The sequence below is a fragment of the Haliotis rubra genome, unplaced genomic scaffold (assembly GCF_003918875.1).
Source record: "Haliotis rubra isolate DU_JTF1 unplaced genomic scaffold, ASM391887v1 Scf673, whole genome shotgun sequence".
Lineage (NCBI taxonomy): Eukaryota > Metazoa > Mollusca > Gastropoda > Lepetellida > Haliotidae > Haliotis > Haliotis rubra.
Window position 1 is genome coordinate 349,032 of NW_025767383.1, and position 27,068 is coordinate 376,099.

Consider the following 27,068-nt stretch of genomic DNA (forward strand, 5'->3'; position numbering starts at 1 on the left):
TTGCTGCGGTACTGCTCCCGGCTAACGCTAAAACTTAAAGCCACTGATGTGCGGAATATGATTTGCTTCTTGTTTTTTTAGAAGAAATACAAATTAACATTTACTATTTCCAGATTCATTTTCGAATATGTAACCCTAATTGTTTCTCCACTATAATTTGGAAAAAAAATCATACGCTAACGTTTTGTGAACATCAGGTGTCGCTATTGTTTTATTAATAATTTCATAAACACATCGTTCGGATATGGTCAGAAACTTACAATGGTCTTTGCTTTGGGTTTCTTGTATAGAGATACCCGTGAAGGTCCGGGTTAGAATATTGATCTTCAGTTACCCATGCTTGTCGTAAGAGGCGACTAAAGGGATCGGGTGGTCAGGCTCACTGACTTGGTTGACACATGGCGCAGATCGATGCTCATGCTGTTGATCACGGGATTGTCTGGTCCAGACTCGATTATTTACAGACCGCCGCCATATAGCTGGAATATTGCTGAGTGCGGCGTAAAACTCAACTCACTCACTCACTTTGGGCAACCGTTTTGCGAATACCTTTTCTTGTCATTATTTTATTAATAATTTCATAAACATATGCTTATGATATGGCCGGAAAGATACCATGGTCTTTGCTGTGGTCAAGGATTTCTAATGATTATGGTAAAAGGTTCTGTCATTGCCATGTCCATGAAACTATTGCAGCATATATCGATACATCTTATTTATCTGTATCGTTGGTACCATCCGCCTTTACCACCAAGCAGCTCGGGGTCGTAGTGGATGCTGGTGTTCGTAATGCGGTGGGGGGAACGCTGACTTCAGTGCATCGAGAACTTTAGACTCGATGATGTGGACCTGTTTTCTTGGTGTATAGCCATCTCTCGCAGAACGGACCACAGTCACCACGCCAGGAGTGAAGGGTTGAGTGAGAATGGTCCGGAGTTGGTTGGTGGTTTGGTCTATACCATGCATATCAACACTGTGAAATGGTATCATGGTCGAGTTTGGACCGACATAACCACGACATACCATCACACCATAATTGCGGTTGAATTCGAAAGTCCTAGGAGACTGTTGCATACATACACCAATAGTTATCAGTTCCTTGATCTGGTGTTCCGTTAAGACGAGAAGGTCATCAAGGAGATGGCCAAGAAGGAAATGTGTTGTCTCGGAAGGAAGACACATCACATGCTTCGCCTGTTCAAGTTTATCGGTGACTTTCCTGAGGATTGCACTTTTCATCACCTGTGTCTCAGTGCATACGTCACTTTCACTGTCGGGTTGACATTGCTTGAGTTCGTTGAGGAGGATCTGTAGAAGGTCATGGAAGAATTTGTCAGCCATCATTTCCTCACGAGCATTGCCAGCACAAAGAAGAGTCGCTACATTCTCTGATATGTCGCCTATTTGAGTGCTCGTCATTCTGGCGTCGTACAGAGGAATGGCTGCAGACTCGCACGCATAGAAGTCCTCATCGATGTCCAAGATGACACTGTCTTTGCTGTGATCCAAGTGCCAGTCTTTGCCAACTCAATAGCCTTTGGTATGCTGACAATCTCGACAGTTATGCTGAGGACCTTGTCCATACATTTAGATTCCGATATGTCATAGAACTCATCCGTTTCGTCATCCCCATCGTCATTTATCCATAAACACTTGTCTATCTGCAACTGGTCAGATTTTGCACAGACGCAACGTTCAAGAACATGACTCTGCTCGTGTTTCTTGCCATGTCTGTACATAACCCCCACCCTTAGTTGCATGGACATGTAAGGCTCGTCGTTGCTGTGCAGGAACCCACCGGTGTCGTAAAAAGGCCACACCCAGATGAATCGGTTGATTAGACCTGTGGCAGCGGCCATCTGGAAAGATGTTGAAAAAATGGTTTAGAATTGTTAATCGAGATCAAATTGTCAGACTGTGTTTGCGCGCTCTAATTTATCCTTTTTTATCTCTTTGATATCCCCGCGGTGGGGTAGCCTAGTAGTTAAAGCGTTTGCTCGTCACGCCGAAGACCCGGGTTCGAATCCCCACATGGGTACAATGTGTGACGCTCATTTCTGGTGTCCCCCGCCGTGATATTGCTGGAATATTGCTAAAAGCGGCGTAAAACCAAACTCACTCACTCACTCACTTTGATATCCCCGTATGAAATTGTTGACACCGCTAACCCTGCGCCGTGTTGGTTGTGGGTGTTTTGTGCATCTGTTTGTTGATGTAAGAACAGAGACGTGTGCAACAAAGGATGCTATCAGGATTCATGTTCAAAACGAATATACGCCTATTTAGAGCTCAACTCACTCACATAACACATCCCATTGAGATTTCAGGCCAAATCATTTATTGAGTTGGGTTTAACGTCAATTGAAACTGTGTTGATGTTATAAAACGCCGTTTCCGTTCGAGAGGTGCAGATCTCGGAGGTTCACCTCTTGCAGTGAACTTGGACAAAGTACTGTGACTATGCAAGAGTTGTATACTCCCAAGGGAGTTGAGATTGATAATACCATGTGCCGTTGAGATTGACATCCAATGGTCGAGGGAAAAAATACCAGCGTCTTGCGCATGCACTAGTTGCCTGGATTTGTGCGCTATATAAATATCCTATGATAATAAATAATTTTGTGGAACAAGGGGGCACAAGCAGAAACGTATTCGCGACCAATCGTGATACGGATCCACGATCACAGGTTTCTGGGACGCCAAAGGGACGCAACTCTGTACAGACAATTGAGCGCTTTGACCATTTAACCACCCGTGTTTCGTGCTCATAATAATGATACCAGTTCGTTACCATAAAGATACCAGAAAGATTATGTTATGTACTTGGATGAAGACGTCGTTTCTTTCCATCATTCTCTTCACATCCATCTGGCTTATAGGCAACCGGAACAGAGGCGCATTTTTCCACGATACGGGGTAGCCGAGGTCTGAATGGCCATCTATATGCAGCTGTCGGTGAGAGAAACATGGACTGAGTGAAAGACAGTACACAGCAACAGCATTAGTTAATACAAATGTTTGAGGGTAGATGGTCGGTTGAATAAAATTAAGGGTGTCAATTCCCCTTTCCTGAATCCCGAATATCATCAGTTTTCACTCTGAGGCTCAATGCGCAGCCCCATTTGTGGTGTCCCCCGCCGTGATATTGCTGGAATATTGCTTAAAGCGGTGTAAAACTGAACTCATTCACTCACTCAATGCTCAGCCCTCAATCCCAAATGTTATTAAAAGAAATCTGAAAAGATCATGTCACAGATGCAAATGTCAAATCATGGGCCTGAGTAATATTAGGATGGAATTTGAAGTTATCTTACTGAAATAATATCGAAAGGAATAGAAATATAATTGAAAATGTTACGTGCAGAATTTATTGCTTTGGTAAATGCTGAGTGAGTGAGTGAGTGAGTGAGTGAGTTTGGCTTTACGCCGCTTTTAGCAATATTCCAGCAATATCACGGCGGAGGACACCAGAAATGGGCTTCACACATTGTACCCATGTAGGGATTCGAACCCGGGTCTTCGGCGTGACGAGCGGACGCTTTAACCACTAGGCTACCCCACCGCCCCGGTAAATGCTGAACCTACACCCGTGTAGATCCGGGTTAGAATTGATCTTCAGTAACCGATGGTCGTATGGGGCGACCTGTCGTATGGGTGGTCAGGCTCACTGACTTGGTTGACACATGTCATCGCTTCCCAAATGCGCAGATCGATGCTCATGCTGTTGATCACTGGATTGTCTAGTTCGGATTATTTACAGACCGCCGCCATATAGCTGGAATATTGCTCAATGTGGCGTTATACAACAAACCAAACCAAATCCAAAAACTGAACCTGCCTACCAAATACGAATTAATGTGCGGCCATCGTTGCATAAGGATAAGTTTCGAATACTAACACACCATAAATATACCCTTGAATTCCATGTACCAAAAATAGGTTAAAAGCCCCAAATCTGCCACAACTGCCAAAACGCCACCACCCACAGCGTGTTGGTGTACGGCGGAAGGGAGGAGTAGTTCTTTTGGTCATTATTTTGGTTATTATTTTTGTTAACGTCACATTGGGATGTATTCGATTCATATGACGACTGTATTTAAATATCCAATCTGGAACATATAAACTAGTGATTGATATTATGCGCAACGATGCCGTGGAGGGGCGGTGGGGTGGCCGAGCGTTTGTTCGTGACGCCGAAGGCTCGGGTTCGATTCCTCACATGGGTACAATGTGTGAAGACCATTTTCGGAGTCCCCCACCGTGATGTAGCTTGAATGTTGGTAAAAGCGGCGTAAAACTAAATTCACTCACTCACCTATGCCATCGAGGTACGATAACACCTATCAATCATATCACTTAACCTGACCACTTGATACATCATGTGACCTCTTTTGACTAGTATCGATTGGTGGCCAATTTCAAAGCATGCTTTCTGGGATGCGGTTGTTAGTAATAGTTCTGTGTGAAGTATTGTATCTATTGTAAGTCTCTCCAACAACGGGGCGGTGAGGTAGCCTAGAGGTCAAAGCGTTCGCTCGTCACGCCGATGTCCCGGGTTCGATTCCCCACATGGGTACAATGTGTAAAGCCCATTTCTGGTGTCCCCGCAGTGATATTGCTGGAATTTTGTTAACAGCGGCGTAAAACTAAACTCATTCGCTTACTCACTCTCAAACAACGCTAACGTCAGTGTACGCTGACGGATGGCAGACATGGATACACCACTGAGGTGAGGTGAGATGGGCTTTGACGTTTAACATGGACACTCCACTGAGACAGAGTGTAGTCAGGCGTCAGGCAGGGTAAAAACAAGCATCATCATCGAACCACCAAACTACCCTCTCCGGCCAGACGCACTACCCACTAGGCCACGGAAAGCGTTCATGTGAATGTGAGAACTGATTAGAAATAGAAATAAATATCCACTTAACGTTACAGTCACAAGAATAAACCTATCCATTTGTATGAAATCCTGGAAGGGACATTGTCGCGTTGTCGCCCTCTCAAATACAAGTAAAATGAGGCAAAATTAACCAAAACGCGACAGTTTGCCCATTTGTCGCATTGTCGCGATGTCGCGTGTCGCGTTTTGAATAAAAAAATTCTTTATTCCTTCAAAGGGCGACATAGCGACAATTTTCAAGGTCAAAATATGTCGCGTTGTTCGCCCTATGTAAGATGTGTAAAAACAGCCTAAAAAATTACTAAAACGCGACACGCGACAATGCGACAACGCGACATTTTGATGAAATGTCGCTATGTCGCATTGTCGCGTGTCGCGCTTTGTTAAAATATTGAGTATAGTATGTATTATAACATATGACTAAAACGGGACACGCGACAATGTCCCTTCTCGTATTCCATACATTTGGCTTCAGGAAGCATGGCAATAGATTTCTCCATTGATTTAGTTACGGACTTAAAGAATCATCGGATATGATCCAAAAGCAGTAATTTACGTTTCCGGTAGATTGTTAATGAAACTATATCCCATGAACAAATATTTTCAGATTGTGTGAAGGAATGGAATTTTCTCCTTTCGTGTTTTTGTTAATGACATGAAGGCCTTCTGCAGGAAGACTTAGTTATCTTCACAAACCCTCCCATGAAAGGAATCACAATTGGATACAAGCTGTATATGCTAAGTCTGAGTCTACCAGAACGTTGCCCTTTTGCTTGATGACACCACTCGCCGCGGCCGAGAACCAGTACAGGAGTGCTGCAACAGACAATTGACAACTACAACAGACAATTGACAGCTACAACAGACAATTGACAGCTACAACAGACAATTAAAAGTGACAACTGACAGCTACAAGTGACAATTGACAACTACAACAGACAACTGACAACTACAACAGACAATTGACAACTACAACAGACAATTGACAACTACAACATACAATTGACAACTACAACAGACAATTGACAACTACAACATACAATTGACAACTACAACAGACAATTGACAGCTACAATAGACAAATGAACCCTGCAAAAGACATATGACAGATGCAGCAGACAAACGGCATCTACAGCTGTAACAGGTAACACACATACATCCCTCCACCACAGACGTTCTTACACACCTTCAAAAAGACAAACACCGCCCTGCACCACCATCGGTCTGCCACAACACCTTCTCCAAGAACCACATCCTTTATTCACTAAAGTACATCTCCCTGAGACACCAACTGGTGCCTATCCGCTACAGCATAGTATCTTACCCTCATGGTGTTCCTCCATGACGTTGACGACGCCGGCCTCTCGGAGAATGAGGGGATCATCCTTTTTTCTCACCTCTGCCCTTCTTTCATGCGGCCCGAATCTAATGAACAACAGCACCACTGCTACAACCCAGCCCGTGATGGCAACGATCTTAACACGTTGTATCCTCATGTCCACCGACTTTCTTCTTCACCTGTGTACAGAGATGTACGCGTTGTAGTTTAATACTCACGGTGCTTTTATAGGGATTTTCAATGAATAATCTAAGCCCTAAAATCAAAGTGATACTTACGTGTATGGCCCCGTTTCACAAAGCTCTCGTAGGCCTAAGATCTCGTAACTTTTCTCGTAGCATTGGTATCTGCTATACTGTAACATAGAAGGTACGAATGCTACGAGAAACGTTACGAGATCTTAGGCCTTCGAGAGCTTTGTGAAACGGAGCCCTGGAGGCAAGATACAGTCAAACGCCGTCTGGTCCAACTTTTGGCTGTCCCCAAGTAAACGATTGTTCCCTTTGTGTGCTTTCGTTATTCATCATATTTCTGCCATACCGGACCTCGGGTTACTTTATTTTGTGTTGGTCCATATAATTCTGCCATAACGGTGTTTCACTACAATTACGATTAGGTCTTAACGTGTGATTCGTGATGAATAAACCAAAGGTCTGAGACACGTTTTGGTATCGGTAGTGGAGGTGGTAACCGACATCCAATTGTCATTAGTTATACAACACAACTAGCCTGTTAACGATGTTGGTAGGAGAAGCAGGAAGAAGACTATTGCAGTAGTCTAATCTGTTCATGACAAGGGATTAAACAAATGTATATGCTGATTCCTTTGTGAGATATTGTCTGATATGACCAGTACACCTTTTCGACCCTGGCTTCGCCTAGACGGGTGGTAGAATGGGCTCTGACCAGTACACCTTTTCGACCCTGGCTTCGCCTAGACGGGTGGTAGAATGGGCTCTGTTGGTTGTATCCCATTACCCCTACATCCCATTACCCCTACATTCCAGTACCCCTACAATTAGTTAAAACAACACACGGCATTTACCTGTCTGGCTTAATGAACTTACCCATGGGAGCGATTAAAGTGTTGTGTATACAACTTAGAAAGGATTAAGTTGTTCTTGGTAAGAGAAAGTTTGTTAAGATGAAATGAAGTAAATGTTGAAATTGACACTGAGATGAGACAAGTAATTTGAGATGACCCCAACATCTACCGATTTGTGGAGGTGATCAGGAAAGTTGAACACGCTGAGAGAGCGAACATTTCCCAGATAGACTTTGGAGCAGCACAGAGAATCAGAAAGAGAGTGTACAGAGAGATGGAGCATCGTTTGTGTCGCCTCAAGGAGCAGCTCAATCTTGGGCTGAAAACACCAATGCAGTTCCTTGACGCTGTGGGCCATCTCCTCAAATTGGGATAGAGACTTGTTTAAAAGACAAATATTAACATTAAAAGTTAACATGACCTGTTGCTCAGGTTCTATCAATTGGCTGGTCATTCTAAGCCCTGTGCAGTCTCAGGATGAGATATATGGATAAACAACCTCTATACTTCAATGAAGAACGACGTTTTGGTGTAGATTCTAACACTGTTATCACGCAAGTGATGTACAAGGTAGCGTAGGGGGGCATATATACAGATATGAGGTAGTGGTTTTACAACAGAGCCGGGAAGCATGTTTAGCTTGCCCTGAAGAAGATCTTAGGTTATCAGATCCTTACACACGAAGCCAGCCGTGTAAACACACAAATAACACAGACGGAGTGTGTCGACTGGAGTCTTTGATGAGCTGGTGTAAGCTAAATGATTCAATTGATGGATCACTTTTTGTGGATGATTTAGTATTTTTTGTCCCGGGAAAAACATGAAAAGCTAGTCTTTGGAAAATGAACCTCAATTTTCAAAATTTAAAACACTGTATCCCTTAGCGTAGATTATATTATACCTCATAAAGACCCAGAAATACTTTGGAAACGACACTCCTATTAAAGTATTGATCCCCTGTAAACACGACTAGAGTGGAGCTCGTCAGCCTTGGACTGTATTTATGAGCAGTATTACAACAAACATAATTACAGCTTTGAAATATGAATAAAACCTAAAATGTTATGCTGTAAAAAATGAACCCAATACGTTTCACCCATCCAAGTTCATCCCAAATGAGGCAACTCAGTTGCTAGCTCTACAATGATTCGATCCAGTGCCATACCATCAAGTTCAATATTCACAGCAGAATCAAAAGTTATATTACCAGCTCTTACGTGTATCAATGCTCAAGTTAAACACAAATAATTGATTATTTTACTGATTTTTCATGCCATAAGAGGATTTTCTGCCAACATCCACCCGTAATGGAAATTCTTGAATGATATACTGGTCTTGCTGTTGGCCTATACGACATCGTCTTCTTTGGTCACCCCGCCATGTTGTAATGCTGCTGCATAATGCTTACATAATAGTTCAAAAACAATACTTGTGAAACTCTCGTTCTTTTACTGTCCTTGGTCGGCAGGTTTTACAGTTGAATTTGTATTATTGATAAGTTACTTGTCTTAGTCTCGGTCGAGTTTGGTGAAATACAGCCGATGTGACTATAAGTATTAACTCACTCACGAAGAGTTTGTTTGCATTAGAAGCATTGATAACATTTCGTAACGCTCCAGTTGGTCAACTGTATTTGTAGCTTTAACTGTATGTTGCTGATGAAAGTATTCATTACTGGTGACACAGCTATCTCCTTCTCGTCTTTAGAGGATAATGGAAGACATAACTGGGTGTCGGAGGTTAGATCTCTGCTCTTTTCAACAGGTTTCACGTGGACTTGGTTATCACAACAAGTTGGTGACGAGAAGCTATTTATCAGCACTTTCAAACAAAGGATACAGGATATCTTTATCCAGGATTGGCATATGTCTATTTCTACCTCAAATTATCTGTCATTATACTCTGGATTTAAAACTGATTTTAACACAGAAACATATATTACTTGTCTCTAAGACAAGTCTTTGGTACGTGCATTCTGTAAATTCAGAATAGCATTGAACAATCTGAAGGTAAATGCATACAGGAAGGAGAAACAACAGTACGACTATACCATCTGCTGTGAACATTGCATGGATCTCAACATCGAAGATGAAGTTCACATACTATTTTCCTGTCCAAAATATTCTACACTTCGAATGAAATATTTCCCTTGGTTAACTTCTGTTGTGCCAAACAAATGTAACTTCATCAAACTTATTTCTTCACAAAATCCACAAACAATCAAATTACTATCATTATATTTGAAGCATGTATTTAATGCCACCGTTCTTAAGTATAAGTTTTGTTTATTATATCACATCCACGTGACAAAATAATATGTTCTGGTGTAATTGTACCTAAGGTCATATGGCCTGCAGTATTGAATAAACGAGTCTGAGACACGTAATGAAGTTTACACAGCTAGTTTATTATATGTTGGCGGGTAAACGGGTGAATCTGTATGAAACAGTCAATGATTTGGTATAGGGATAATCGCGGTTTTGGTATAGGGATAATCGTCGCCTCGGTATAGGGATAATCGTGGCCTCGGTATAAAACCATTGCGTATAGGAATAATTACTGCTTTGGTATAGGGATAATCGCGGCTTTGGTATAGGGATAATCGTGGCCTCGGTATAAAGACCATTGCGTATAGGAATAATTACTGCTTAGGTATAGGAATAATCGCGGCTTTGGTATAGGGATAATCGTGGCCTCGGTATTAAGACGATTTCCGGAAAGGAATAATTACTGCTTAGGTATAGGAGTAATCGCGGCTTTGGTATAGAGATAATCGTGGCCTCGGTATAAAGACCATTGCGTATAGGAATAATTACTCCTTAGGTATAGGAATAATCGCGGCTTTGGTAAAGGAATAATCGCGGCTTTGGTATAGGAATAATTGCGACTTTGGTAAAGGAATAATCGCGGCTTTGGTATAGGAATAATCGCGGCTTTGGTAAAGGAATAATCGCGGCTTCGAAATAAAACGATTGTGGCATCAGTATAGGAACAATTACTGCTTTTATATGGGATCAATTACGGCAATATGTAACGAAGAAGTAACACATCCTGTAGCTCACATAGCTTGGATATTATTATGGGCTGATAATCATGACAATGACGTTACGTGGCTATGTAATCCGTAAAGTGACAATTCTACGTTACATGCATTGCATCAATATCACAGTTTATATTACTCTGATTGTTATATTTGAAATTACTAAAAATGGATGATACTGAAGAGAATTATGAAAATCTCGATAATTCATTCAAGGAAAACTTTTAGAAAATAGCATCCGTTTTTAAACAGCGTGATTGTTGTTACGGTCAGCCTCGTAGTATATCTTGGGATTCCGAACCCACGGTATCTTTTAGGAAGTGATTTAATTTTAAATCGTGGCTGTTATGGGCATCATCCAAACCTATCACACTTTCGGGCGCTTCATTACAGACAGACAGACAGACATTTTTATTCAGTATAGGGGCCTCAGGCCCAAAATACAAACATCAAATTTCAGTTACTGAGCATATTTTAAGTTGATCCTTTTCTCTGCATGATAGAGGAAATTTCCATCACGATATAGAGTACTTGCGTTTGAATCTTTTAAAATATTAACAACGGACATGTGGTAATATGGATTCTTTAAAGTATCAATCAGGTATTTGTTTCTACTATCATTATATGGCGCACATTCAAGCGAAATATGATATTCGTCCTCAATAATATTTACATTATTCTTTTTACAGTGGCTACACAGCCTTAGATGTCTATCAGTATTAGTGTAGCTTTAGAAAAGTCAATATATATACAGTAAAACCTCCCATTTCTTTTACACGAATATTTTGTTGCACTAGCATGAAGAGTAAATATGTGGTCTATTGTAGAATAGCCAGGTCTAAACCCTGCTTGAAAATCACCTAGTACATTATTTTCATCACACCATGTCTGCAGTCTAGTGTTCAGTATTGAAGTGAATACTTCACATAGTGAGTCAATGAGTGAAATGACCATATGATTGGTTGTTGGTTTGTTGTTTTACGCCGCACTCAGCAATATTCCAGCTATATGACAATCTAGTGATCAACAGTATGAGCATCGATCTACCCAATTGGGATACAATGACTTGTCATAGGCGGATCCAGATGGGGGTGGGGGGTGGGGTGGGGTGGGAATGCAGGGGTGCGCACCCCTTTTGTCCAGAAAGTTTGTTAAATGACCATTGAAACTCGGGTGGAAATGAAGTGTGCACCCCCCTTTTCTCAATAGTGTGCACCCCCCCTTTCTCAAAAAGCTGTATCCGCCCCTGCTTGTATCTACTAAGTCAGCGAGCATGACCACCCGATCCCGTTAATTGCTGAAGATCAATTCTAACCCGGACCTTCATGGGTTTCATAATCTGAAATAGCGTTGATGGTTTTTGACAGCGAAAACTGTTAAAGGACATGCACACAGTTTGCCAAGAATTATTATTTCTCCTATTCTGTAGAAAAACAATGTTACCTTTGTGTCGCTGTGATAGCTGCCGTGCGTCAGCATCCGATGTTGATGTAACTAAGAGTCTATGGAGGTTTAGGAAGTCTCCACACAATCAACAGTTTGTTATTACTGATTGTTGGATATCGGGCAAGGGGTGGTTCACTGACGCGTGTAATAACTGATCATATGTTACAATATTAGTGCAGTCTACATTCACATTATTATCGATGTTCCTGTATATATTTTCCCACGTACATAAGTTAACAATTATTGGCATCAAAACTACTTATAGAACAATAGACAGAACAACAAAAGAACAATACATTTCATTATATCACATAGATTTTGAAATCCATATTTTGAAAATATTTAAGCGGCAACATCGTGACAAGGTGACAAGGTAGTTACCAGCTGTGATATTGCTGAAATTTTGCCACGCAACGCTGTGATCATTATCGTAATGATTAAATCGTAGAAAAAATATATTTACGAATTAATTAATTGTTACCAATTATTCTCCCATACAAAGCATTCAGAGCATACAAAGGCCAACTGAGTCTTTCATACTTCAATTCCCCTACCAAACTGGTTTGCAAGGGCCAGGTACGACCTTTTCATGATCTGCCTTTCGTTGTAGAATAGTTAATTGGGAATATTGTTGACTTTGGTATTAGTCAACAGGTACCAGTCAAATTGACCCAGATACAAAATGCCCCAGCAAATTTGGTCCAAATGCCCCAGAGTCTTGGTCAAATTGCCCCATGTTCGGGCAAATTGACCCAAGTGGGTAGTCAAAATGCCCCAACTTATTCAAGATGATTACATATGTGCCATAAATGCATAGTTTTTATCAACTTTAATTTAAAAATATTATCATTTCATATATTGTCTAAATATTTACCGGAGAGCGGAAGGTCGCGGGTTCGATCCCTGACCGCGTCATACCAAAAGACGTTATAATATGGTACTTGTTGGTCTCTGCCTGGCGCTCGGCATTAATGGGTACAACAAGGACTGGTCGGCTCGGAGTCAGTATAATGTGTCTGAGTGGGGTATTCCTGCTTCACTGCGGCATGGTATCTCAGTGGGCTAGCACTATAAAACCAGCTTCAGTCTGGGCTAGTACAAGCAGCCGCACATACACATACACACGCATGCACGCCGTCATATGAGCGAAATATTCTCAAGCACGACTCAATTTCACCTCACCTAAATATTTACCAGCTACCAGATATTTTGTAACACTGAGCACATGTCTCCAGCCATGTGCTACAGCCATTGAAAACAACCACTCTGCATCACTCTGTTTCCTGGCAGCTAAGATAATCTCCAATGTATTAAACATGTTAACATGAGGGTCTGTTATCAATGTTCAGGAAATAGACTTTGTAATAACGTAGTGCTGAATCTATGAGTGTGTGTATTTTCGAGAATCTGGTGAGTAGTGACATCTTTCTTGGACTCTCTGGTCACGTCGCTTCTACTTTAATGATCTGTGACATACGCTGACTTGGTTGACACATGTCAACGGTTCCCAATTGCGCAGTCGATGCAAATGCCACCCTGACACTTGGACGAATTTTGTCCCCGCACTGCCGCGCAATTCGTCGTGGCAATGCGTGTAATTTAGGTGGTACGCATGAAAGCGTGAAGCATAGTTTGCGCACTGTTTGCGTCCTGCTTACGCATAAGTTACGCACTTGGCATGCAATGCGTGACCGAAAATGGTGCGCATTGTCACGCATTGACACGCTATCGCACGACTTATTTACGACTAGGTCAAGTATTGTTGGGGCATTTTTACGTCTAGTGTACGACATGGTACGCACGACGCGCATAGTTCCAGCATGGGCATGCATTGCCACAACCACGTCGCGCATGCGTGAAGCAGTCGTGGTATTATTTGGTCCCGCTTTGTCCAGCTTGCGCCACGCTATATAAATAGCAGGCATCACCCCAGCTTTATGCATTGCTGTGGACCTACACATGTTGAACACTAGAGAACAAGCTCTTATTGCAGAAAAGAAAAGGTGTCTATATCTCGCGGGTGCAGCACTACTACTTCTTGAAGCATGCAGCAAGAGCAGGAGCAGGCCCAGATGAGTGAGTGAGTGCTCTCTTGGTTTAAGATAGTAGCAATATTCCAGCCATTCGGCGGGGACACCAGAAATTAACTTACGACTATCTTAGCGCTAAGAGAGCTTCGAAAATCTGGGCCCAGGCCAAAGAAGAAGACGTAACCCCAACTAGAAAAAGCAAGGACAGTGTGGGTGAGGGAATGGTTGACCAGAAGACATCACTTCGGACATTATGATCAGTTAATGACAGAACTCCATCCAAGAGGCTACAGAAATTACCTGGGAATTTCCCCCGACTTGTTCCAAGACATGGTGGAGAAGTTAACCCCTCATCTTGAGAAGAAGACCACATTCATGAGGAGGTGGGACTCAAGCTGGCAACCATTCTTCGCTTCCGAGCCATTGGTAATTCCTATGCAAGTCTTCAGTACAGCTTCAGAGTTGCAAGTTCTTACCAGAAGTCTGCAAGGCCACCATTGAGGTCAACAAGGACGAGGTACTCAGGTGCCCCAAAACTGAAGAGGAGTGGAAGGAGGTTGCTGAAGGTTTTAGTTGCAGATGTAACTTCCACAACTGTCTGTGGGCTGTAGACGGCAAGCAAGTTGCTATGAAGAAGTCACCCAAAGCTGGGTCATTCTACTACAATTATAAGGGCTTCCACAGCATTGTACTCATGTAGATGCTGGATACAAGTTCTTGTATGTTGATGTTGGGGCAGAGGGTGGTGCTTCAGATGGAGGAAATGGAAGAACTGTACTTTGCATGAAGTTGTCGAGGACAACCGAGCCAGACTGCCAGGACCAGCCCCACACCTAATGATGACAAGCCTGTGCCGTATCATTTCGTAGCCAATGACGCATCTGCACTCAGAACTTGAGCAATTACATTGATAAAATGCGATTAATAAATATTTGTTTGGTGGTTTTTTGGTGTCTTTTTTTTTGGTTGTTGTGGACCATGACGTTTCAGCAACACAGGCTCTAATGCCTGTTAATTACTGTAATTACTATGCTCTAAATTCGTTATGTAAAGAAACTCAATAAAGAAAGTGATTTTATTTCTTCTTTTTTTGAAACACACCTACTTATGCGAAAACATAACATATATAAATTATCTACAAGTGAACGATTAAGTTAAAGATATGTACACCGTCAGAGTCGGGGGTCATGAGGGGAGTGTCCATATCCTTGGAATAAGGTGACAGCCCAATACTACTGTCCGCTGAACCTGAAGAAATATCCTTCTCCCTCTCCGAGACCTCTGTCTCTATCCCTCTCTCTGCCTTTGTTTCTTGTCCGGTCTCTTCTTAGAGTCTTCTATCCACTGCTGGTCCTGCTCTTCCTCTGCTTGTCTTCTTCTTGGCAGGCATCTTGTTGACTGTTCGCTGTCGAGTTGAGGAATGTGGGGACTGGCAATGGGCACGCTTTTATGTACGCACTGCCGAGTGCGCAGTCGTCGCTGATTCGTGCGCCAACAATGCGTGAAGTAGGCTTACCTAATGCGTATCAATTTCGTGACATGCACAAAAAATTCGTGCTGTGTGCAAACTATGCGGGAACCCGTCGTGCCATGACCACGTGAACAAGTCGTAACAATACACAAGTCCCGCCCGCCCACTTCACGACTAGTTAGATGGCGTGAACTTTGCGCAATCTGTCGCGACCATGTCTGGAATATTCCAGACATTAAACTATATTGCAGTAGTCTAGCCTAGAAAGTATAAGGGAGCAGACCCAGGCAGCTGCGGCATCCTTGGTTATCAGGTGTCTGATGGTGCCGATATTCCTGAGATGGAAATGACATACTCTGCAAAGTTCTTGTACTTGTTGCTCCATGCTCAGATTGGAATCCATGAGAACATCAAGATTCTTCACTACAGGGAATGCTTTCTTGGTCAACTGAAAGGTGTGTTTCTTTCACCTTTGTCAGTATGGCACCAGTCCCAACTAACATTGCATCAGTCTTGCTCTTGCTTAGCTTCAGCTTGTTGGATGTCATCCTGGATCCTGTCTGCTCTGTGCAGTTCTCCTTCTTGCTTAGAGTTAGATTTGGGTCTTAAACAATAAAGCTCTCTGGTCACGTCACTACTGCAGCAAGCTGTGACATACATCAGTCCCTGAACTCTGGTCACGTCACTTCTACTGCAGCAAGCTGTGACATACACCCATCCCTTGACTCTCTGGTCACGTCACTTCTACTGCAGCAAGCTGTGACATACACCCATCTCTCGACTCCCTGGTCAAGTCACTTCTACTGCAGCAAGCTGTGACATACACCTATCCCTGGACTCTTTGTTCACGTCACTTCTACTGCAGCGGGCTGTGACATACACCCATCCCTCACTCTCTGGTCACGTCACTTCTACTGCAGCAAGCTGTGACATACACCCATCCCTCACTCTCTGATCACTGTCACTTCTACTGCAGCAAGCTGTGACATACACCCATCCCTCGACTCTCTGGTCACGTCACTTCTACTGCAGCAGGCTGTGACATACACCCATACACCTATCACAAGACTCTCTAATCAAGTCACTTCTACTGCAGCAAGCTGTGACATACACCCATACACCTATCACAAGACTCTCTAATCAAGTCACTTCTACTGCAGCAAGCTGTGACAAGCTACTTCTACTGCAGCAAGCATACACCCATCCCTCGACTCTCTGGTCACGTCACTTCTAGTGCAGCAAGCTGTGACATACACCCATCCCTCCAATCTCTGGTCACGTCACTTCTACTGCAAGCTGTGACATACACCCATACACCTGTCACAAGACTCTCTAATCAAGTCACTTCTACTCCTGAACTGACAACAAAAACACAGGTTCTGTTACTTATTTTATATACAGTGTATACATGGTATATATTTATACAAAGAAAATAGCTGACTTCACTGTGAGTCTTGTATATACAGGTCTCCACATGCAGTCAGTGGACGGCAGAGATGATGATGACTGATGATGGGAGACTGACTATCTGGGCACTCCAGCCAAACACTGGAGTTGTAGTGGACTTCATAAAAGCAAACAAAGTTAGGATAACACGGAGTTCTGTCAATATATCAACTGGCATGCTGTACAGAATTCAAATATTAGTTTGTTCTTACTGTTTACAAAGTATAAAAGGTATATAGCTACTATGAAGGTGCCAAACCCTGTGTAGCCATCCAGTGTTAGCACTGTAAAGAAAGCCCACTGTACACAGCTGGTACAGGTAATTAGAACTGGATTTCACATTAACTCATGTGCTTATACACAATACAGCAAAACGATTTTTTTTGATTGGCAAACAAAAAAGGAATTCATGAATTTCAGCACTGAACTTTTGGCAGCTGCATACCAGACAAATATATGACACCCAGCATACTGCACTGTGACATCAGGAATACCAGTTAACAGGTCTTGGTATCCGGTATACAAAAGGACTGGCATCCCCTACTATAGATAATACATTTACAAGTATTTGAAGTTATTCCTGTCATTTCCCAAAAGGAGAACTTTCATTATAATAAAATCATCTTTAAAACTGTCCATTAATTCCAGTCTACCCAGGTGTGACTAAAATGTGTAAAATATCTAGTATATAAGAAAAAACTTCTAAATGCTCAAGACTAAAACAAGACTCAACATAGTACTGTATGTTTAACAGTGGAAACAAACAGATATCACAGACATACTCATAATTTAAGTCGTAAAATATACAACACACCACTTGTGTCTCTCCAGGGAGGCACAACAAACAATGGCTAAAAGAATGTGGGCAACAGGTGAGGCAACATGTGATGCAAGTTTCCAGGAATTTGCAGAAAGTGACTTCCTGTTCAGAGAAAAAAGGTGTGTATAAGGCCAGATTCAACAATTTTTTTGCAGAGCCACTAATCATTTTCATATCTAAAATAAACTAAGAATAAACTAACGGCTTTAATGGACATTTAGAAAAGTTCAGATTTATGTTGGAACAAGAACTGGCTGATGTGTTTCACATAACATGTCCATGAATGTGTGAGTCTTTTAGACAATACCTAAGACGTTAGTATCCCTGTCAAACGTTGAGTGGTATATATGTATGTGTGTGCTACACTTCTTACAATCTGTGACAAATACATATGCAGAGTGACAAACATTAAACTTCATTCTTTGTTATTTGAAAAAGTGAGAGTTAACACATTGAGATATTTTGAAGACTCATGTCACATGTGAGAAAGTGAGAATTTCTGAGTCTTATGTCACAGGACAACACAAAAACAGTTGAAAGTGAGACCTTGCAGAATATTAATACGTTCCCTGAACAAAATATGACATCATGATGCGAAAGTTGACCAAAGGAAGATATAATTGAGTTTCAGAGGAAATGACAATTGGAATTCTATGTGTTCATTGAGTCTGAGGTAGAGATAACTTCGTCACATCAGTTCTGTGCCTGACGTGATAATCAGCTTCAACAAGTACCATAAACTTGACATGATTCACCAAAATGTCAAATCCCCTCTCTCTTCTTCTTCCATTGCAGGTCGAAAATGAATATCGAAGAAAAAATAGATATCATAAGTTATCATGATTCTCAACTACTTACACTTCCACACATAAAAACACAATTCTAGTCTCACTATATGAGCTTTATAGTATTCAAGTGGCTCTCTATCCTAATAAAAAAATCGGTTTAGTTCATTCTTCCTGTATGTATTTATACAATAACCATGGTAATATGACTGTGTGTGACTACCTCTGTGGTTACCAGATGGCTGGGGCATCTTCCTAATATTCAACAATTTGCGACAGTTTTGGGAAGAAATCATAATGATGAATATTTAACTCTTTGTAACTGGCATTGAGCTTCAATAATGATTCAATAATGATTCAGTGACTTCAAGTGATTCAGTATATGCATTATCATCTCTAAATCTACAAGGTATCAATAATATGTTGGATTTAAAGGGGTCTAAGTGTCCTTGATGTTTTCTCCTGCAGTATCTTTTTCTAGGTATATTTTAGACTTATATTTATACCAAGGACCCCTTGACTTTCAGGCTTAATTTCAACACTGATGTATATAAAAAATCATTTCATTTTCTGTGATAATAGTGTAAAGTTACATTAACAAAATATTTATTGTTTTTCAACTTTAATATTAATGTATATAACAAATGTAATCCTTGAGACAAATAACAACTTTCATGTCAGAAAATAATCCATACAAACTGTAGACATGCATAATGTAGAAAATATTCAAGTATGTGTGTGCACCTCGTGTTGTTGCAGTCAAGATGACAGACAGCATCAAGGCACTATTGAACGTATAGGAGACGTGGGCATTGAGATAGCACTGTCTCCGAACACATTAGCGTAAGAGTTTTTCAGGAACTGTACATAGTTCTGCATGCTTCTGTTGGTGCTGTGAGACTGTTCCAGCCGATCCTTCAGGTCATACATTCGGGAGTTGAACTTGCGCTCATTCTGTTAACAGGACAAGATGTTGTCAGATGTCAGAAACTCTTGCAAGCATCTTTAAAACCTTCTGTGAGTACACATCCGTCAGTTTATAATATAACATGGTTGTTAAACTGAGTTGAAGATTATAAGATGCAATATCTTAAAAACGTCAGTACAATAATAAGAATATGCCTATACAACTTCAGTCACAGCAGCATCTCATTATTATTTCAGTAAGATATTCCTCCATTCAACTGTTATTATAGCTGTATCAAGTTCATGTCAGCGCTTCACTGGTTCGATTCCCCACATGGGCACAATGTTATTGTTGTTGTTTAATGTAAAACCCAACTCAGCAATTATAGCTATATCAAGGCATGTCAGGTGTGTCGATGGTTTTGTTGTTGTTTAATGCCGCACTCAGCAATTTTCCAGCTATATGATGGTGGTGTGCAAATAATCGTGTCTGGAACAAACAATCCAGTGATCAACAGCATGAGCATTGTTCTACCCAACTGGGAACCGAGTCTTATGACAAGCATGGTTACTGAAGACCAATTCTAACCCGGACCTTCACAGGTCTTCGGTTTCATGAGCGAGCGAGCGAGTTTGGTTTTACGCCGCTTTTAGCAATATTCCAGCAACATCACGGCGGGGGACACCAGAAATGGGCTTCACACATTGTACCCATGTGGGGAATCGAACCCGGGTCTTCGGCGTGACGAGCCAACGCTTTAACCACTAGGCTACCCCACCACCCCTTCGGTTTCATGAGTGAGGGAGTGACTTTAACAGTATTTCAATCAGTCATATCACAACATAGCTTAAGAGGTAGAAGGCTCTAAGAGACACACATCTTTGCCTTTTTTTTATCAGCAATGGCGAGGCTGTTTTCAACTACGGAGAAGAAAAGTAAAACACATCTGACTCAGTGTTTCAGTGGAAGTGAGACCCTCTCGTCACCTACAAATGTTACACAAATGACTGAAGACACTCACCTCCTCTTTCTCTCGTTTCACTCTGGCGATCTCTGCTCTTAGCTGACTTAGCTGAGACTCTAGGTCTGCGATACGACTCTGGTATGTACGTTCCTGCAACACACACCTTTCACTTTACCAACAAACAGAGACTATTCCACATATAAAATACCTCATGTGCACATTTTCTTCCATTTGCTAAAATTTGTGCTTAGTAACAGAGAGTTTATCATGTTTTCAAACATATATTTTTATTAAAATCTTGCAATATTTTAAAAAGATAAATAAGACCCATAAATATGATGGTGATGATGAACTAAATTTCTCCTCTTCTTTATTACATTTCAACTCATAATGGGTGATGTTGTTAGGTGTTTTTTCTTTTTAGCCTCATCTCTTTTCAGCCCAATTGTTCTTTGTAAATGATGGCTACTGACCTTGGAAGACATGCGGTCCCTGGCCTGGTCCTGGTGGCGACGGATGTCCGTCAGGGCATTCTCCAACTGACGGGTCAAGCTGCCGTTCTCTCGTGTCTTCTCCTCCAGGCGGAGCTGAAAACACAAATCCCATTCGTTTTATTTGTTTGTTGATTTGGTTGGTTGTTTAATGCTGTATTCAGTGATGTTCCAGCTATATGTATGTGGTCAGGAAATAACTGATATTGACCAAACAATCCAGTGATTGACATCATGAGCATTAATTATGTAATTGGGACACAATGACATTCATCAACTACATAGGAGACTCTGACCACATGATCAAGACAGCCAACCCTTACCAGCATGGGTTGCTGAAGACCAGTTCTAACCTAGGACTTGATTGGTTCCCAGAAGACCAGTCGGAGGGCACAGGGACCACTAAAACATTTGTTTGTAATGTTTGTTTGTTGTTTTACGCCGCACTCAGCAATATTCCAGCCATATGGCTGCGGTCTGTAAATGATCGAGTCAGACAATCCAGTGATCAACAGCATGAGCATCAATTTACACAACTAGGATACGGTGACATGTGTCAACCAAGTCAGTGAGTCTGACCACCCGATCCCGTTAGTCGCCTCTTACGACAAGCATAGGTTGCTGAAGACTAATTCTAACCCGGATCTTCATAATGGCTAGACCAGAGTTGAGTAAGTGCACCAACACAATATACAACATGTTACTGACCAGATAAGACAGACTTCTACATGTGAGACACCTACATTGTTTTGATGAATAGACTCCTCCCTCTTGGCGATGGATGCTATCAGCTCTCGATTTTGATCCTCAACCTCTTTCAGCTTTCTGTGAATCAGACAGTAACATGATTATTGATCTGACATGTTGAACACATCAGCAATGGAGAGGCTATGTTTTCAAGGACATTCAACAAGCCAAGATATCAGCCAGCTTGGAGTCAAAGTGAGTCAAGTGAAGATACAACAAGAAGACAAAGTCATCAATATCCCCCGCAATGGTAAAATACTCTTCATGATTATGTCTACGAGTTATGATTATGTCAAATATTTAGGTGTGTATATAGAAAAGTGGAAGGAGAGTATTGAAAGGTTTTGAAAGTTCTGCTCCAGAAAGGAACACTATCACCAATTTCAGTCTAAGTCAAACTTGTTGCCATGGAAATGACAAAATATTTTATTCAGAATTCCAAAACTACCAAAAGGCACCAGTACACCACCAGATCTATGTATGTGCCAAGTTTGGTGAAGAAATAGTGAATGGTTTTAGAGTTCTGCTCCGGAAAAGAGCACTACCACTAATTTCAGGCTAAGTCAAACTTGTTGCCATGGAAACGCCAAAAATATTTTATTCAGAATTTCAAAACTACCAAAAGGCACCAGTACACCACCAGACCAATCTATGTGCCAAGTTTGGTGAAGAAATAGTGAACGGTTTTAGAGTTCTGCTCCGGAAAAGACAAATGTGCACGGACGAACGGACGGACGCACGGACAGAGTCCATTTTAATACCCCCCGAAAAACGCGTTGCGGGGGATAAAAACCACCTAGCCATCATCAGAAGCAGGTTTGTTATGGTACAACAACAAAGGTGGAAGACCAAAGTGTCTAAGGATCAAAACCAAGTTAAGTGCAGGGCACTTCATGATGCATAGAGCAACTGTTCATATTATAGTGTTAGTGTGTCATGAAAAAAATGACAGTGAAAGGAGTAGGGGCAGTGAGGGAGGTCCCAAAATGAAATTATATCAACAATTAAAAAATAATAGTTGAATTGACATGGAAAAATTGTAACTGTTCTATTTCTGTAAATTTTTAAATTTGACCATTATATACGGACTGGTAGAACCCATCCTATATTAAATGACCAGTCCCTTGCTAGATTTTCAATTGCATACAAGAAGGTGCATGACAGCATCATCATAATAATAACAGGCTCCAAGAATCAGCTTGAGACTTCCATTTTCCATACCATGCATCTGAATTAATTAAAACAATTCCTAATCATTCCAAATTATTAGAGGTCTGCTTGTGATTACAGCATCAGTGACCTCCCCTGGTACTCACTTGTCCATCAGTTCAACCCTGCTAGCCAGCGTTCGGTTCTCGTCCTGTCCACCGTGCATCTTGCCTCTTATCTGATCCATCGTGTTGGTCAGTTGCTCCACCTGGTGGGGTATGACAGAACTATTCAAGACTGGCATGTTTCATTTTTAAGATCACTATGCATCTGGGCTCACATAGACTTAAATTTGTTGGTGCAAAACATACATGTCACATTAATTATAATGTCAGATAAAGTCAAACAGTTTCAGAAACTCTTATGTTGATCAGGTTTGGTTTGGTTTGGCTGTTGTTTAACGCCCCATGCAGCAATATTCCCGCTATATGGAAGCGATCTATAAATAATTGAGTTTTGACAAGACAATTCAGTGATTAAGTGTCAATGAGCAAGCCTGACCAGGTTCTTGAAAGGCATATAGAAGTATAAGACAAGTATAAGACAAAGTATTATGGATGTCAACTTCTTTTTTATTGTATACACAACGTTTCTGGGCTTTTCCTTGCCCCTTCGTCAGGTGAATGATGTAGGGGCAAGGAATAGCCCAGAAACGTTGTGTCTACAATAAAAAAGATGTTACGTCTGATCATCCGAACCCGTTAGTCTACAAATAATGTAGAAGTGAGAGGAATTCAGTGTATTTTGAAGACACATTAACAGTTTTTCCTGAATCAGACTGTAAAAGTTGCTGTTAAAGTAGTGGAACAAGATAAAAAGAATTTGTTTACAAATTTTGAATAATGAAATCTGACCATTGGTATTTTGTAAAAATGACCGTGACAAAAGGCCCCAGCTGGGGAGTCATGACTACCACCCACTTCAAGAAGCTAGGACAAAGTACCTTGGCCGTGAGTTCTGCAATGAGCTTGGTGTTGTCAGTGTTCTTGCGCTCATAGGCCAGCAGCTGATCTGTGGCATCCTGCAGCTTGAACTCTGTCGTGTGCGTAGCAGCTCTGGCAACGGTTCCAACTCTAATAGACGCTGGTTCAGACGAAGCTTCACCTGGAGGCAATAATTGACAATCATCAACATCATCACCATCACCATCACCATCATACCTGCTGTCTTACAGGCTTTTCAAGAAAAAGAAAATGCTTCAGGTACCATCAGGCTTCAGGTGCTCTAACCATCACCCTTGATGTAGGACTGTACACTCAGCTACTCACCTTTTCTAGCTCCAGTGCTCTAACCATCACCCTTGATGTAGGACTGTACACTCAGCTACTCACCTTTTCTAGCTCCAGTGCTCTAACCATCACCCTTGATGTAGGACTGTACACTCAGCTACTCACCTTTTCTAGCTCCAGTGCTCTAACCATCACCCTTGATGTAGGACTGTACACTCAGCTACTCACCTTTCTAGCTCCAGTGCTCTAACCATCACCCTTGATGTAGGACTGTACACTCAGCTACTCACCTTTTCTAGCTCCAGTGCTCTAACCATCACCCATGATGTAGGACTGTACACTCAGCTACTCACCTTTTCTAGCTCCAGTGCTCTAACCATCACCCTTGATGTAGGACTGTACACTCAGCTACTCACCTTTTCTAGCTCCAGTGCTCTAACCATCACCCTTGATGTAGGACTGTACACTCAGCTACTCACCTTTTCTAGCTCCAGTGCTCTAACCATCACCCTTGATGTAGGACTGTACACTCAGCTACTCACCTTTTCTAGCTCCAGTGCTCTAACCATCACCCTTGATGTAGGACTGTACACTCAGCTACTCACCTTTTCTAGCTCAGTGCTCTAACCATCACCCTTGATGTAGGACTGTACACTCAGCTACTCACCTTTTCTAGCTCAGTGCTCTAACCATCACCCTTGATGTAGGACTGTACACTCAGCTACTCACCTTTTCTAGCTCCAGCTCTAACCATCACCCTTGATGTAGGACTGTACACTCAGCTACTCACCTTTTCTAGCTCCAGTGCTCTAACCATCACCCTTGATGTAGGACTGTACACTCAGCTACTCACCTTTTCTAGCTCCAGTGCTCTAACCATCACCCTTGATGTAGGACTGTACACTCAGCTACTCACCTTTTCTAGCTCCAGTGCTCTAACCATCACCCTTGATGTAGGACTGTACACTCAGCTACTCACCTTTTCTAGCTCCAGTTCCCCTTCTTGCTGAAGGCGGCCATTTTCTTTTTCCTTTACATCCAAGTGTACACTGATCTCATCTGCTTCCCGGCGAGATCGGTTCAGCTGGAATAGAATAACGCTATCTCATCATACCCTCATTGCATCTGCACCCTCTTTACTCAAACTGTGTCATGACTGTCTTGAAATATTGATGACCTACATGCCCTCAGTGAAGAATCCACATGGACAGTGCAAATCTTCAGGCACCAACATGTTCAACCACTGGGCCAAAGCTACAGTGTCCAGAGAGGACACAAGTAACTCCACAATCTACTGAAGCTGGTGCCAGTAGACTCACACGATAAAACTTGTAATACTGTGTCTACCACACAGCATGAGTGGAATAACGACAATTGACACGATGGGTCTGAACTCACAACAACACAGCCAGTTGTTGCCCACTGAGATGAGGCCTAGACACAGTGTAGGCCAATTACCTCAGTCCAACTCCATCATTCGTAGTTCTCTTACATCATTCCTGGTCTCAAATTTGAAAAATGACAGCAAAATAAAACTTAGCACACTGTGGGGACTAACCACAAACCCAATGTTCCACAATTGTGAACACATTACAGATGACAAGTTGTACAAGGGAAATACATGGATCCCTGTCCAGTATACAAGAATGTCCTCTGAAATAGTGATGAGAACAAGCTGCCACTGTCTGTGTAAAACATGTGAAACCTTAGTAGCTCACATATTAACATTTTCATTTCTGTCTTGTAATTATAGTCAAAGTCTAAGTTTATTCTCTTTGCAGAGACCTAGTTTGTTTTGTCTGACATTATTCCAGAGTCATCCTAGACAGCTAGAGCTGCATGAACTTTTAGAAACTGAGGAGAACTACAGTTTCTCAAGAAAAGCAAACAAAAAGGTTTCAAAAGCAATTGATAAAAAATAAGAGCAATAAAATAATACAAATTAAACTAAGTTCACTACAACATGCAGGACATTCTACATCCTTACTACCAACATGCACATTACAGCCTGCCAACTAATGTTTTACCTAGTGGAACTTCAACCTCATTAAAATCAGAGCTCACAGCCAACTAGGGCACTGGGGTCTGATTTTACTGAGATTGAGTTGATGTTTTACATGCAAAATGTGAGAAGCACTACCTGGCAATACCTGGAGCCATCTTGTCAAGTTAAGAATGTTACAACATACCCTTCCACCGAGCACAGAGAAGACCCGACACAATGTGTTATGTGTGTGATGGATTTAGATAATTATCACTGCTATACTGGGAAAACACAATCTTGCAGAGCAGTCACAAGTACCAAGACATTGAAGATGCAAGAGCAACATAGAAATATTTATGGCTTTTTAAATTGACTAAGAATATCTTGACATACGTATACGCTTATCTAATGCATTATTGTATCTGCATATTCCATCATAACCTTGAAGCAGGAGCTACTTGCTATGTGTGTTTCTCAAGTGCACTGTGACATACACAGTCAAATTACAGACATCGTGAATTTTAAAAAAACAACATCCAAAAATAATTATTGTATTTTTTTAAAATATAATATTACCTGCACTGATTGTATTCACACTATAGTCCGTTTGGCTCAAAAGCGGACCGATGAATTGCAATCTAACTCGAAAACTAATAAACATAAAATACTCAATGAAACGCTGATCATTATCAAAACATCATACCAACTCTGTGAGGTTTTTGCAGAATTTTTGTCCTAAAAATAATAATGTTGTTTAACAAACTATCATTAAAATATTGACACAGTTCACTGTTTGTTACGAGGGAGGACTGCAGAGAAAGGGACAGCCAGGTGTTCAAGAAGCACGCGTTCACAGACAAAGTTATTTATTCATTAACCTGTGCTGTGCGTCTCCATCCGCTCTCCAACACCTGGCTGTCCCTTTCTCTGCACTCCTCCCTCGTAACAAACAGTGAACTGTGTCAATATTTTAATGATAGTTTGTTAAACAACTTTATTATTTTTAGGACAAAAATTCTGCAAAAACCTCACAGAGTGGGTATGATGTTTGATTATGATCAGCGTTTCATTGAGTATGTGATGTTTATTAGTTTTCGAGTTAAATTGCAATTCATCGGTCCGCTTTTGAGCCAAACGAACTATAAACAATATTGAAAATCAACCTGAGTAAACATGGTTTGAGTGACAAAACAGTGAATGTGTAGAAACAGT

The 27,068-nt window shown here is 41.5% G+C and overlaps 2 protein-coding genes across 2 annotated transcripts in view; both read right to left on the minus strand.

Annotated features, from left to right (window-relative positions):
- Positions 1–550: 550 nt before the first annotated feature.
- Positions 551–1,524, minus strand: LOC124257788. Its single transcript, XM_046691928.1, has one exon. The coding sequence runs from the start codon at positions 1,417–1,419 to the stop codon at positions 745–747; it is 675 nt and encodes a 224-aa protein (XP_046547884.1). The 5' UTR covers positions 1,420–1,524; the 3' UTR covers positions 551–744.
- Positions 1,525–16,651: 15,127 nt separating this feature from the next.
- Positions 16,652–27,068, minus strand: part of LOC124257787 (outer dense fiber protein 2-like) — a 37,689-nt gene continuing 27,272 nt past the window's right edge. The window contains 8 exon segments of the mRNA XM_046691927.1: positions 16,652–19,279; positions 20,254–20,346; positions 20,670–20,783; positions 21,431–21,512; positions 22,751–22,851; positions 23,587–23,685; positions 23,688–23,747; positions 24,852–24,956. Coding sequence (XP_046547883.1) covers positions 19,103–19,279; positions 20,254–20,346; positions 20,670–20,783; positions 21,431–21,512; positions 22,751–22,851; positions 23,587–23,685; positions 23,688–23,747; positions 24,852–24,956 — 831 coding nt within the window. The 3' untranslated portion in view covers positions 16,652–19,102.